The 15,417-nt window shown below is 43.0% G+C and overlaps 1 protein-coding gene across 2 annotated transcripts in view; it reads right to left on the reverse strand.

Annotated features, from left to right (window-relative positions):
- Positions 1-3,367: 3,367 nt before the first annotated feature.
- Positions 3,368-15,417, reverse strand: part of LOC144365029 (uncharacterized) — a 124,165-nt gene continuing 112,115 nt past the window's right edge. The window contains exons 4-5 of one of the 2 annotated variants that reach the window (XM_078015747.1): positions 12,668-12,795; positions 3,368-3,707 (exon numbers count right to left, since the gene is read on the reverse strand). In XM_078015747.1, the coding sequence (XP_077871873.1) occupies positions 3,617-3,707; positions 12,668-12,795 (219 nt within the window). In that variant the 3' untranslated portion in view covers positions 3,368-3,616. The remainder of the gene's footprint in view (positions 3,708-12,667; positions 12,796-15,417) is intronic. The other variant, XM_078015749.1, reaches the window with a different exon arrangement.

Consider the following 15,417-nt stretch of genomic DNA (forward strand, 5'->3'; position numbering starts at 1 on the left):
TTATACCCTCCTTCTCTACTTACTCCCACCCTTGGATTGTTGTTTTGCACATTTTTCCTTTTCCTTTTTTTTAAATCCTCAGACTCCCTTCCAGTCTCTTGAAAATGCAAATCCAGGCACATCACTTACCTTCTCAAGACTCTTGCATGGCTCCTCTTGTCTTCGCAGTGGAACCCCACCTTTCCCAGCCTGGAGTCTCCCACTTTTGCCCTATCTCTTACGGGTACCTTTTCTCACATGCTTGGGTTTCCAGCAGTTTTGAGCAGTGTTGATTTTCCTGACCAATCCCCTCCCTCTGGGTCTCTGGCCTTCCTGCTTCTTCAGCCTAGACGTCCCCGTTTCCCTGATGGGCTCCTGGCTGTCCTTCAGAGCCCACTCCAGTCCTTTCCTTAGTGAGAAGCTCCGACCTTCTGCAGCCTGGCCATGGGCCTTGACCTCCAGCTCACCTGTGTTACACTTTCTGTTCCTTGTCCACTTCCCTAGCCAACAGTTGGCCCTGGAGGGTGACATACTAAGCATGTTGCTCTATTTTGATGCTGGCCCTGGAGGGACTGGCTCTTCCAGGCCAGCCAGTGTGTAGGGCTGTAAGGACTCAACTTTGCACTCCCCTTCACAAGCCACGGCTCATTCCCTCCCCCTCCTTATGGGACTTCTGGACTGTGGGTCACATTTCCCTTCCTCAGTCACCTCAGGGCCAATAACTAGGGACAGTGTTTTGCCCACATCCTGCTGAAATTATTATAACTAGCCAGTCCTAAACCTGCTTCCTGCCTGGTCTGTTCCTTCCTGCTGAAACTACAATAAAGTCTCTTGTCCATATTTCCCCCTCATTCTTTCTGCCTCTTGACTGACCCTGGTGCTTCCTTCCTCTTGTGTGGCCCCCAAAGTGTCTTGCGCCCCTTCCTCATGAGAACATATTATCTCTCTCTCTCTTTTTTTTTTTTTTTTTGTACCAGGGATTGAACCCAGAGGTGCTTAACTACTGAGCCACATCCCTAGACATCCTCCTGGCCCTGCTTTTTAAATTTAGAGACAAGGTCTCCTGGGTTACTTAGAGCCTCACTAAGTTGCTGAGGCTGGCTTTGAACTCATAATCCCCCTGCCTCAGCCTCCTGAGCCACTGGGATTATAGCTGCGTGCCACTGTGCCTAAAACATTATCTTTTTAATGGCACTCATCTTCTGGGCTTTTGGCCCCTCAAACCTGAAGAGTAATAAAGCCTTCTTTTAGAAACAGGTAATGTTTCTTTCCCTACCACCCCCCTGCTCTGGGTCCTCAAAGTGCATTCTATATGAGAACTGTTCATATATTATTAGATACAGTCATTAAGTCACCAATGGAAGAAAGAAGAGGAAGTTTAGTTTGGGAGAATACAGGAAGGATTCCTAAAGTATCTGAACAGTGCATGAAGGAGAAGCAGGACTCAGCAGGCACATATAAGTGGGAAGGACATTCTAGTAGGGTCCAGAGCTGTTGCCTCTGCCTGGAAGGCTGCTGTCCCACCCACCCTTTCCTAATTGTCCACATATCTTTGACACTTTAAAACACTTCATGTTACCATGAACTCCCCTCAGTCATACAAACTAGGTAAAAACACCCAACTATGTGCAGCTTCATAGTACTTGATGACTCATCTTTTAGCACCAAGAACAATTTATGATTTTATATTTGCTTGTGTAAGCTGGAGGCCGGAGGTGGTTAGCCCATGAGGGCAAGGGTTATGTCTACCTTTGTTTAGTATTGTATCTCCATCCTGAGTGACATGCTTCTTTCAACAAATGTTCAATAAATATTTGTTTTGTGGATGGAGACATGAAATCAGGACATGGAGCTTGTTCTGGGGGTGCCTCCTGTCTATCGTACCCACTGGGACATACTAAGTTACACCCAGGAAAGGCAACCTGGGCTGGGTGGGGTAGCTCTGCTCAGTATTTCAGTTCTGCAGCCACTGCTTTGGAAATGACCACCTTAGAGATAGAAAACAAGATACTCAGTGAGTGAAAACGAAGGAACAAGATAAACACGTGGGAAGGCCTCCGAAGTAGGAAAGTGTGTTCTGGAATATGATTTGACAACTCTGATCCCAAGCGAGGAAGTGGAGATTGACCCCTTATTCCTCTTGTCCAGCCTCAGCTCCACTGCTGTGACTGAGCCTAAATGTGCACAAGCTCATTTGGGCTCCCTAATGGCATCACCTAGTTCCAAGGTTCAGTCATCTGTATTTTTTAAGCTCTCAGCAATTTCTCTCTAGTGCCCCCACCCCTTTTCTTGAGCCAGGAAAGGCACACAGAAGAAAAATGTGGATCATTCTAGAAAAGTAAAGGCAAAATGCACAGTCGCTTTCCTTTGGCTTATTAGTGAAGCTGACTGGTGATGTCTGTTAGTAGATTGAAGTACAGGCATGTCTCTGTTCTACAACGCTCTTTTGTTATCAGGTTTTAAAATTGGACAGGAAAACTTATGATTCTGGTTTTTCTATTTGTGATTTGAGAAAATACTAAAAAAAAGAAAACTTAAAAGGGCAGAATCTTGAATTCTTAAATCTCTGATCTCACACAGAGAGTATATCTACATCAACCCCCCTCTCCTTGAACAAAGAAAGGCCAGCGTGTCACAGCTCCTCTTGGGGAACAATTCCGTGTTATCTCTTCACTGGAATGGACTTAATAACTGGGGGACTGAGAGCCATTGAGATTTGATGACCCTTTAGTGGCCTCAAGTTATAGGACAAAAACTACTGAGGAAATGTCTTCTGAGGACTTTGCTTTGGTGTTTTCCGTAAATGACTCCACTTTAAATTGCGGGGATTGTGTAGCCTCCTACAATTACGGGTGTTCTAATTTCCTGGGACTAATTTTAGAGGGTGGAAGATTTTAATCATGGAAAGGAATTGTTTCCATTGTTCAGACGAACTTCGGAAGCAGAGTTGAAAGCCGGTGCCCGAGCAAGCCCCCAGAAAATTCCACAGGGGCTGGGCGGGCCAGCTGGGGGCCATCCACTTGACTAAACCTGGCAACCCTCCAGGGAGCCAAGGCTTCTCTGATTCTCCCACTGAACTCTTGCCTCTCACTGAGAGAGAGAGAGAGAGAGAGAGAGAGAGAGAGAGAGAGAGAGAGAGAGAGAGAGAAGTTGCAGACTCTTAAGAATTTAGTGAAGAATGAGCTTCCTCCCCCAAGGAGCTTTAGAGAGTGACACCTTCATGGGACAGGGTAGAAGGAAGGCTGAGAGGGATCTGCTCTTTGCACAGAGATTATCTTTTCTCTCCCCGGCCTGCTCTTCTGCCCAGGATGGGAGACACGCAGAGCTGGGAGCAAAGTGACCCTCCTTCCTGTTAAAGGCTTTAAAGAATTTTCCTTTACACACCTACCTGCCCAGCAATATGGCCTCCTCATGCTTGATTTGCTTGTGTCTCTTCTGCTGGTGTACCCCTCTACCTCTGATGGGCATAACCGGAGTTTCAGATGTGGGGTCTATGCAAAAATAGTGTTTAGTTAATGTCACTACTTACTAAAGGTTCAACACACCTTTAGCACATCGGGTGGTGGGCGGAGCCAGACTGCCCATGTTTGTGGCTCCTTTCCATGCTTGAATTGCAGAGTTCCGTGGCCCCTTGACCTCATTTCATTTGGAAATTCATTTGGAAATTCCTCAGCTGCCTTCTTGCCAGTAGAGCACCCCATTTATGCTGTGAGATCTCCAAGGAATACCTATAGCATCAAAAAAAAAATAACACATAATAAATGTCAGTACATACAAGTTAAGAAGAAAACTTCTGCAAGGGGAAAAGGGGGGGTGGTGTCAGAAAACATAATTAGCAAAATTTGCCATGATTGAAAAATAGGGAAATATAAACATTATTGATTATATGTATTTTTACTAGGTATATGTGTGTATACAATGCATAATAACATTATTATTATGTATATGTACATATATAATATGCATAATTACTATATATTACTATAACATTGATGTAATATAATACATGTACATGTATAGATATTATACACATACATGTATATGTTAAAGCAAAATTATGTGTATTATAGATACATAGTGTATATATACACTATACATATGTGTATTTACTATAAATGTATGTACGAATATGAACATAATAAACATATATATATCATCAATAGTGTTTATTCCTAATAATTGTGTTAGTGGTCTATTTCCTTCTTTTTGTCTTTAATTTTTCTATGAGAAAAATTGAAAAAGAAGGCATATAAAATCATTTGGCCCATGCTGGTTCAGGGTGTTCATTCTGTTAAGATGACCCTGGTCATAGGATCTGGGCTTTTGAAGAAATAGCAGAGGTTTCCAGTTCAGGCTCCCATCTAATTCAAGCATGTTTCCTGTGTACCACTGGAGAGCATGGTTCCACCCTACCTGAGCAGTCCCAGTTGAAGAGCGGTCACTACCTCACTAGGTCACCATCCCTTCTTGAGCACCCCTATATTTAGAAAGAATATAAAATAGAAGTGGAAGAGGAAGTGTGGAGGGAGAGGTATAAAGCTTGGATGATTATTTGCATTTGACATTCTGGGGATCTCTGGGTACTTGGTCTGGATTCCCATCAGCACAGCACAGAACTGGGCAAGCCCTTCTTTGGCTGGACGCCCTTTCCACTATGAAAGCCAAAGCATGTTTCCCCTTTACTTTACTGTTCTACACATCCTCAGTTCCTTGAATTCTTCATTAGATGGGATTGCTTTTAGCCCCATACCATTTGAGTTAGCAAACTGTAGTAGTCAAATGCTCCTTTAGAAGGGCATTTCCCATGCAAATGAAAACTACACTGAGACTTCATCGAACTTTAGTCAGAATGGCAATGATCAAGAATCTGAACAACAATAAATGATGGCGAGGTTGTGGGGGGAAAGAAATATTTATACATTGTTGGTGGGGCTGCAAGACTAGTACAACCACTTTTGAAAGTAGATTGGAGAATACTCAAAAGACTAGGGATGAAACCACCATACGACCCAGCTATCCCACTCAATGGTATTTTCCACAAAGATTTCAATTTGGCAGACTACAGTGATACAACTACATAAATGTTTATAGTGGAACAATTTACAATAGCTAAATTATGGAATCAACCCAGATGTTCATCAGCAGATGAATGGATTAAGAAATTGTGGTATATGTATATACTGGAGTTTTACTCAGCCATAAAACAGAATGAAATTGTGGCATTTGTGGGTAAATGAATGAAAATGGAGAATATAATGCTAGTGAAATCAGCCAAACTCTGAAACTCAGAGGTTGAATTTTCTTCTCATATGCAGAAGCTAGAGTAAAATAAAGGGAAGGAAGAGGGAAAGATATAGGACAGCATAAAGAACCAATCAAATATTAATTAATAAGTGAGTGAAAGGAAGTCTAGTAGAGTAGAGGGAAGGAGAACGGGGCTGGGGGCAGGAGGAAAGGGAAGGAAAGGGGGATCATGAACAGAAATTGATTTCCATGCATGTATGAGTTTGTTGGGACAAACCCAACTACTATGTATAATAATAAAACTCTTTTTTTAAAGTGCTTTTCCTGCACTCTGGAGGGCATCCTGAGGTGGATGTGAGCATGCACTGCATCTCTGCCTGGTACAGCTGCTCCTTCTTCCCATCAGGTACCATTGCGTAAAGGTTTGCAGCTCAAGGCAACAACACTAGCATTGTCACTGATTATGTCACACAGATAATATATACAAAGTTTGTCATCATCTCAAACCCATGCTCCAATACCTAAAACTCATCAGGTGAGGGAGTTACAACTGAGAGCTGGGGCCAGGCTTTGTGTCTGTGCTCCAGGTACAGAATTGCAGGGTATCAGGAAAAAGAGCCCCCACGCAGGATGGTGGGCCCCCGGAGAGTAGCCAGTAGGAAGGAGACCCTCCACAATAGAACTGAGGGTAGTGAGGTCTATCATATCTGTTAGGAGGTCCCTTTGGGGCCCAGTACCCTGGGGTGGGTACACACCTGGAGGAAGGAGAAACGCTCCACTCCTAGTGGTTCACACATCTCTGCAGAAGAAAGGCAACCTGGGAAACACAGCCCGTCTGATTGGGAGGCCTGCAAGGGAGGGCATTGTTGTGGTGTGTTGGGTTTAAGGCAAAGAGGAGGAGAGGACAGAGGTGGGCACAGGGCAGCTAGGGGCACTGCCACTGTCTAGAGAGGCACAGGCATTCTGGAGCCCTGCAGAGACATGAACATGGCAGTTGCTTGAGTCTAAGGCAAGGACTGAAAGGCATTTCTCAGGACTGTAAGAGCCTCCTGCTATATCTGGTGGGCGGGAGAAGTGGTGGTATAGTCCAAGGCCATAAGACACTGGGCTTGGGCAGAGGCCACCCTTTGCTGTGTGGCTATTTGTCTTCTAAATGATGGTCTGGAAGGAGCTCCAGATAGTGCCAGGATCAAAGCCACCCTGGAGATAATACAAGTAGTAGGCTACAGTGTTTTTGAAGTAGATATCTCTGATTTCCAGTCCAGAGAGATGCTGGAAGGAAGATGCTGAAGAGGGAAAGATGAGGTTCTGCCAAAGTCCATGGGAACATCCGAGTCTGTAGATAGGACTGAGAGGCATGGATAACCAGGTCTGGGAGTCTCTAGGTATTTTCTTACGCCCGGTAGCCATCTGGACATTGGAAAAAAACTGAAGCTTTATGGAGAGAAATAAGGCAGAAGAAAATAGCTGCTTGATTCTGTGACTTCTTGAGCTGAGCCATGTCCAGGATGAACCTGTGTGTGTGTGGACTGGGTGGATCCTGGGGCTCTTAGTCATTCTATTCACTTCCTGCTCTCAGTAGTCGCTGGATTCCCATGGCAGAGCCCCACCCACCCCCCCAAGCACCCTGAAAGTGAAAGTCATTTGAAGTCTAGGAGATTGGAACTATTTGGTGGCCAGATCAGACCACACAAGATATTTAAACCTTGGTTAAACCTTTACAGGTTTGAGACTACATCATTTTTACAACTTTAATTTTCGACTTAGTCTTGTGGTTTCCATATCATTTAAATGGAACTTCCGTCATGCTATGAAGGAGGGGAGAATTTCAGGTGAGATGTTCCTGGTTCATATTTCAAAGCATAAATCCATATCCATAAAATTAGGCAACAGGTAGGGTCACCCAAAGATATCTACTTCATGAGGCTATGACAATGTAGGGACCCCCGGGGGGAACTCGCTTGATTTATCGACGTATTTCTTTCTTGATGAGGATATACAGACCTGATGAGCAAGCTTATTTTACAAATCTATCAGGTTGGGATCTGTTTTAAGATATGTGGAACATTTCTATTAGGACTTCTTTGAGGAAAGATTGCTAATTAATAAGCCTGGGACTTTCTTTTTCTCTCCTCCCTTTTATTTCGTGACTACCTTAACACCAATTTTACTATTATTTTTGTGTTTATGGGATCGTGACCCTCTTAATGAGATTTAAATGAAAAGTTCTGAAGCACCCCATCTAGGCTTCATATTGAGCCCACATGGTTGGCTAGGGCAGGTACCACACCAGCAGGGATCCCTCGCTGTCCCAGCTGCAGCAGCCTCCTAATTGCCTGTGACATGGTGCTGCCTTTTGATCTTGACCATGTTCTCCTAATTATTTAATCTTTGACAACACGAAAACATGTTTAACCACATACCATGAATAAAGATCCAGCACGACTTTTCTCCTGAGGCCTAGTTTAGGCTGCGTATTCTGTATGCCAACAGCTGCTAAGTGGAAAAATATATATATATATATATTTCCTGTGCTGGATTGAAGGGGTACTTGGTGATGGGGTGGCCTGGGGGAGGGAACATCTCTTCAGTCTCCCCCACTCTAGATTTCTGCAGGTATGTTTGCTGTAAGTTCTGAAGTACTCCTAGAGCTATCAAATTCTCAGTGGCGCTGTTCTTGGGTCGACATTGACTGACAGTTTTTCCTGGCCCTGGGAAGATAGGCCGTGGGGGCTAATTGTTAAACAGACAAAAGAAACGAAAACTTGATTCTGGTGTTTTATACTTGTGGCCTTCTTTTCTATTTAGGAATATTTGTATTTTTGTTTTATTTCGCTTATGCGTCTATTTCCTTCCATTGACTAACCTGTTTGCTTACTAGTTCATCTGTTATCCATACTTAATAAATATTTGCTGAATGAATAAATGAGTAAATTAACTATGTTACGAATGAATGAATACTAAATTGCATTTGTCATCGGGGACTTAACCATCATTGTACACAGAGGTATCCCACCAAAACACTCAGAATAAACACATCTTCTCTTAGCTGCAGTAACATATACTCACATAAAAATTTCTGTCCTGAATCTCAACAGTACAGTACAACTTTCTATAACCGATAAAGGCACTCATAACTTTCTTTCGGGAGTTACATAATTTTCTTTAATTCACCAATAGCCAAAGTTTAAGCTTTCCTGAATACTTCATTACATTTATTTCGCGTGTGCTAATAGTGTTTATTTCAGCTTTTGAACTGTTGTTATTTCCTGGCAGAATTGTTTGCAAAAGTAACAGATTACTTCTGTGTTTTGTTTAATACCTATGCAGACAGGTTGGGAAGATGGTCATTCAGTGTTGATGGGGCCCTATGTGGAATTCAAATCAAGCCACTTAGCATGGTTCCACAATCTAAAACATGTTGGAATCCTCACCAGTGGTTTGGCAGTCACATACCCTAGGGGTTGCAAACTTTTTTTCTGTAAGGGGCAAGGTAATAAATATATTACAGTTTGTTTCTCTTTGGGTCTCTGTCACCACTCCTCCATTCTGGCGTTGTAGCATAAATCAGACCTAGACTACATACATGTGCACAAATGGGCATGCCTATGCTCCGGGAAGTCTAAAATCTGAATTTCTTGCAATCTTCCATGTCACAAGTAATTCTTCTTTTGATTTGTTTCCCCAGATCTTTTAAAGATGTAAAAAAAAACATTCCTAGCTTATGGGCTGTATTTTGCTGGGACCCTGTAATGCATACAAAATGCACACTTTCTGTTCTAGGGGGAACCAATCTAGAGCCTGAGATGAGATGGATCAGGATAATGACAGCACTCCTACTGGCAGAAATCATCTAGCATGAATGAACAGCATTGTTGATTACCCTTTCAATTGATTTCAAACGAATTTTTGATGGTTCTTAAGGCTGCTCCAGGCTTTAGCACTTTGCCTTTGCTTGTGTTATCCTCTGATCCTCCACGTTTTTTTATAGGCTAAAAGTCAAAACTCTGAAGTCCTGGTGTCTTCTCTGTGGAAGACATATTGCTGCCAGTAATTTGCTATGTCACATGACATTGTGACTCTTGTGCCTATTTTGCTTGTAGGGAGGAGTTGCTTTTGGATTGGAGAACATTATCCTGTGGCATCTCTATTAGTCCATTTTCCATCACTATAAAAAATGCCTGAGTTTGGGACTTTTATAAAGGAGGCGAGGGAGTTCTGGAAGTTCAAGGGCATGGCATCTGCTTGCCTCTGGTGAGAACCTCATGGGAGATGGCATCGCAATAGTAGAAATTCGTGTAAGAGGGTGAGGCAGGAAGACAGAGTATGGGAAAGGGCTTTTTGATAACAGCTCACTCTCTAAAGAACCAACTCAGAGTCCATGAGAACCACCTTAATCCCTTCTGAGGCAGAACCCAATGACCCAACCAACTTTCACTAGGTCCCACCCCATAAGGGTCTCACCCCCCTCCCTACATTGCCACACTGAGGACAACGTTTCTGCAGCACACAAACCCTCGGGGTATACACTCAAACAATATCCAAACCATAACAGCATTTGCAACACTGAAAGATCAAAGCCGGGCTGTTGGAGAGGAGACAGAAATAGGCCAGTCCAGCTAGGATTCTCTTTGTCTTCTTCAGATGTCTTCAGTGGCACAGAGTTCACCTGCACACTTTCCTGTCTTTTCCAGTCTTGGTGCAGGTTGTTGAATATACAATTTGTAGTAATAAGGGATAGGAAAGGGTAATAGAGGTTTAGTTTAGTGTTGTTTTCCCCTTCACATAACAGCATTTTTCTCTGATGGTAATGACTGAATCAAGCAATTCAGGTATTCCCAGCATTTTTCCATTAGACTAGCTAAAAGTCTGGATGTCATACCTGGCTAGGTTTCTAAGAGAGAGCAATCCTTGAGACTTTAGCCCTTAATTTTTTTCTTTCGATTTTACTTTTGAAATGAAATGAAATGTAGGGAAAATACGACTTTGAATCATTAGAAACCAACTTCATCACATGGCATTTTAATTTCATTAGTATTTTTCTGGAACTTATTCCAGAATTGGGCCAAGAAGTGGGATAAACCTAAGGAAAGATTTATCCGCATCCCCCCCGCCCTTTAGAAAGCCCCCTGTCCCAGCTCCCATTTGTTACACAGAGCCACACTGTCTGATACTTATCTTTGCAAAATAAGAACAATACATTAACATATAGATGGAAAGTTATTTTCTGAGAAATTCAAGGAGCTAAATCAGCTGTCAATAAGCTTTTGGAAGGAAAGTACAGGATTGCTAGGAATGTGAGTGTCATGGAGCATTTCTAGTAATATTTCAGTCACTATTTGCAACACCTGTCCTAAACTAAATAAAACATGAGAGAGAGCATGGGGAGAAACTTCATTCCTTTCACACCCTGTGTGTGATCACGGGAATAGGGACACACACATCTTCATATCGTTATGGACACATGTGTCAAATTGATCATACTCCAAAAAGCATATGACCAAAACGTTCTCAAGTAATTTTAGTCCTTGACATAATCCACTTCTCAGTTTCAGGACCTTTTAAAACTGTTTCCATGAATGCCGACTGAAAGTCACTCATGTGTGCAGAATGAAGAATGGAATGAGAAACATCACACGGCCTCAGAATGCAGAAGGGGCTCTCATTTCAAAACAAAGCCAATATTTGGGTTTTCCTTGGCTGCACAACTGTACTTTTGCACAAGTGTCATTGCAGGCGCAGAGCTCTTTGATTCAAAGGTTTAGAGCTGGGGTCAGGGTCTGTGCCAATTTTATGGTTCGATTGTCAAAAATTTGTAAGCTATAAGGAAAAGATCATTCTAACTCCTTTACGCAATTTTTATACATAGTTATTTATTCTCGTCATGGCAGAAAAATGTTCTTCATAGTAATCATTTATTCTACACAGGCATCATGTAGAACCTTGCACATAAGTAGATCCAGTCCCACGCAGATCCAGCTTCCATAACCCGAAGGAGACACACAACAATGCTGGGAGACAAAAAGCACAGGGAGGCACAGGATGGCTCTCCTGCTGTGATAGACCTCCATTCTAGTGAATCACTTCCTTCATCTTTTCCTCTTACACCCTTTCTCTATGTAAAGTTTGTAGGAAATAAAGTCCAAGCCACATTTCAAAGACGTGTTTTTTTTTTTTTTTTTGTACTGGGGATTGAACTCAGGGGCACTCAACCACTGAGCCACATTCCCAGCCCTATTCTGTATTTTATTTAGAGACAGGGTCTCACTGAGTTGCTTAGCAGCCTTGCTTTTGCTGAGGCTGGCTTTGAGCTCTCCATCCTCCTGCCTCGGCCCCCAGAGCCGCTGGGATTACAGGTGTGGGCGCGGAACCTAAGAAGTGTGTTTTGTTTTGCTTTGGTATTTTTGGTGCTGGAGATGAAACCCAGGGCTTCCTGCCTACTAAGCATGTGTGGAGCTACCACCTCTCCAGTCCCAAGAAATGAATAGTAAGGAAAGTTACAAAACAATGATGAGGACTGACAAATGCACATTTTCTGTGAATTGCTGTGAGGGAGGAGTTATTGTGTGTGGAGGGTAGACTCACATGATGTGGGAAGGTAAATCTGCCTTGGGATATATTCAGACAGAAGTACTTGATGATGGAGAAAAAACTGCGTCCCAAACATCACTGTTCTCGGGACCGGACAGGTAAACTGACTGTGAGAAGGGATCAAATCCCACACACAGTGGGCAGGCAGGCTTGCGGCAATCCAGAGAACATTTTCCCGGCTCCAGGGACTGGAATTCAATATTTAAAGAATGAATGAATGTACAGACCTTATGAAAATCAAGGACTATGAGTTTGCAAGTCCTGAGCCAAGGGCTCCTTGTGGGCAGGGTGTATCCCAGCAAAAGAACAGCACAAACCCAAAGCACAGACAGAATGTTTGAACTCCATGTGGGGAACAAAGGACTATAAATAGAGCTGAGTTCTCGAGTCACTGATGAATCTTGGCAAAGATTTTTCAAGATCACAATCAGAGAAGGAGGGCATTCACATCAGCAAGGGGAGGAGGACAGGCTGACAGTACGAGTGCTTCAGAAAGGTGGGCAATTCCTCGTTTATCCATTCGTTTATTCATTCATTTATATTTTCTGAAACTATAAGGTGGTTTTGAGTCCTATGTTGCCTGCTTTTATTATGTAGAATTCTTGAAAGTCAAGGAGTCATTTTTCCAGGAGGATGTGGAAAGAGAATAAAAATGGCAAAGATGATGTTTGGGTCATCTGCACCGTGTCACGCTGGGTTCACGCCTTGCTTTCCTGAGTGCATTTGAGAAGAGAGTCCTTAATTTATTTCTTTATTATTTTTTATTTTTATTGTTGCAGCATCTACGAGCTAGTGGGGCTCTGGGGACACAGTGTTGGCATATATGTCTCAGAAAAGAAGAAACCCTTCTTACCCTGCATTTGGTAAGGAGCAAGGCAACTCAGTCTGTGATGGAGGCCACGGTGGCGTTTCGGATGTCAGGTGGGGGACTGCTCTGATGGCTCCAGGAGATACGGTTGCCACCTGCCAGGACTTGACAGGCTAAAGGATGAGGAAAAAAAGGGGAAACGGATGTGTAAGGTATTTCTTTTTTACATAAAGAAAATTGTATGGGTTCATCCTCTCCATACCAAGCCTGAATCATGCCATGTGTCTGATAAAGGTTCCCTGGATGATGCACCGAGGGATGAGACAACCATGAGCCACAAAGGAGACCAGGACCGAATCTTGGAGAACCCTGGCCCCTCAGGGAAGATGTCATTTGTGATGGGAATGGCTTCACAGCTGCAGCACCGCAGGCTGGAATGACATCTCCTGACTTTAATCTCCCTCTACTTACATTCTCTTCTTTTCCTGTTCTTTCCTTCTCTTTTATCCCCCAGTTTTCTTTCCACTTCCTGCTGCTTCCTAGGAGCGTCTGGAGACTGGACGCAGAGTCCTCACGAGGGATTTTTTTTTTCCCACCCTGTTCCTCTGATTCTCTCAACCCAGGTCTGGAGACCACCTTGAGGGGTGACAGGGCAATTCAATTTCCAATCCCCTTCCATTCTTGGTCTTTCAGTAGAGACTACCAACAAGGCACCAATTAGGGGAAACAAGGGGCCAAAGGGAAACAGAAGTTTGCTACTGTATTGCCTGTGTGTGTGTTTTGACATTTAGTTTGAACTTCAACCTGGCCTGTGCTCCTTTGGGAGCTTTTAAAAAGAAATAAACTTCGTCTCATTACCATCAGATACAATGATGGGGGAAATGGGCTGGAAAAATCCTGAATCTTTTCTGAGCCCTATTTTGCGCTCACAAAGGGAAGGGCAAATTCTTGACTGCTGTGCTATTCAGCTATTATGTTTAACAATCTAATTAGAAAGGCTGGGTAGCCTATTCCCATTTTAAAAGCTAAGACAGTACACACAAGCAAATCCAATTAGACAGCTGTCCTTTACAGATCTGAGCTGCCCTCCGGCCAGGTTCTAATGAAGGACCCGCCACCCCCACCCCTCCCTGCAGCCCCCAGGAGATGGGTTTTGTCCATAAACTGGGCCAGATGACAGTGGTGGCACATTCGCGGCTGCCCACCCTGTGACAGGCATCTGCAGTTACCTGCTTGCTGGCATGCAGTAGGAAGCCTTCCCAGGGGCTGTGGTCCAGCCACCATCTAATGCTCCCTTGGCCCGCCAGACCTCAGCTCCTGCCCAACTCTAAGCCCTGTTCTCCTGCACCATGATGCCTGCCCTGTTCAAGCAGGTCAGAGTCATGCTAACAGGTGGCAATAAATCAGAACCACTGCTTTCCCTTTTATGAATGTTACTTTCTGTACGCCAGGGACTTATATAACTTGAAACAGACCAAAAGCTATACATTGAGCCGCAGCATGCTTGCAATGCTTTCGTTTTTCACCACGTATGGCTTAAATTAAGGCACTCCGTGTTGAGCAGATTGCTTGCTGCAACTTAGTCATCTGTTTAGTGTTTGGTATGTCCCACAAGGCAGTTATGGTTATTCACAAGTCTATTAATTAAAAGGAGAACTGGTAGAGAGACGACTAAATAGGCTGATGGACCATGCAACCACTTCAAATAAGACATAGTGTGCATTCATACTCTGTGAGTTCCCTCTCTGGTTGATGTGTCCTTGGTAGTAATTGTTAAAACTCAGGTGTGAAAAGCAAAATGCTTGTGTCATCATGGCACCCAAAGGAGAAGTTGTAGGTCAAGTACGGGAACAATGTGTTTAAATGGACAGAATTGAGATGGTGTCAAGGCTTCCATTTTTTAAGGTGCCATCTTTGACTCATTGAAAAATATCCACTTGTGTTGAAAGTGGGTCTTATCAGAACAGAAAATACAAAGGATTTTAAATTCTGGGAGGCGAATAAAACATGCTGTCTATCACTTATAGGTCCCGATGGAGATGACCTCCATGTTTCTCAGTGTCTCAGAGACGAAAGTGCTGCACACATCATCTTATTTATTCCCAAAGTTATGTCACAGGAAACTATGGAATGAATTTGTTTTGTCCATGAGAAACATATATACTTACCTCCAAATCACTGTGACATTTTATACTCATTTTATACTCCTGGCAGATTTGAGAATCATTAAATTGTAATAATCACTTGCTTATAAATTATCAATCTCAAGAAGCCTTTTAACCAGGAATAATTAGATTTTGAATCCATCCTGATAAAGTGAGTGTTGGAAAATTTGGCAATCATTTTGTGAAAATGGTGGTTTGTTTTTGCAAAGATGTTCTAGATGGGATTGTTCCTGGAAAGACTAGGTAAAGTGAGTGCAGATTGGCTAATAGGTATATAAGATGAGCATCCTAGCAGATCAGACTGTTATTACCACTAGATAGAAACAAGGACTGTTTCTATGGTTTGAGAAGTCCAGGGGTTCAGGAGCAAGTTGTAAACACTATTCTCACAAAAGGCAGACAGAAGAGGGAAAACCATTGGAGGAAACTGAGGGTTGGTTTTACTACCAAATTGATGACAATTCAGTGGCAATTGGTTGATTATATGTACTTGGCTCACTTGGTTCAATAAAAGTTTATTGAGTACCTATTTTATGGAAGGAAGGAATGCATACAAACTTATCTGTGGCTTCCAGAAGCTTATAATCTAACTGGGGATCGAGATATTTGACCTTGAAAATGTAGCCAATT

The sequence above is a fragment of the Ictidomys tridecemlineatus genome, chromosome 6 (genome assembly GCF_052094955.1).
Source record: "Ictidomys tridecemlineatus isolate mIctTri1 chromosome 6, mIctTri1.hap1, whole genome shotgun sequence".
In the NCBI taxonomy this organism is placed as follows: Eukaryota; Metazoa; Chordata; class Mammalia; order Rodentia; family Sciuridae; genus Ictidomys; species Ictidomys tridecemlineatus.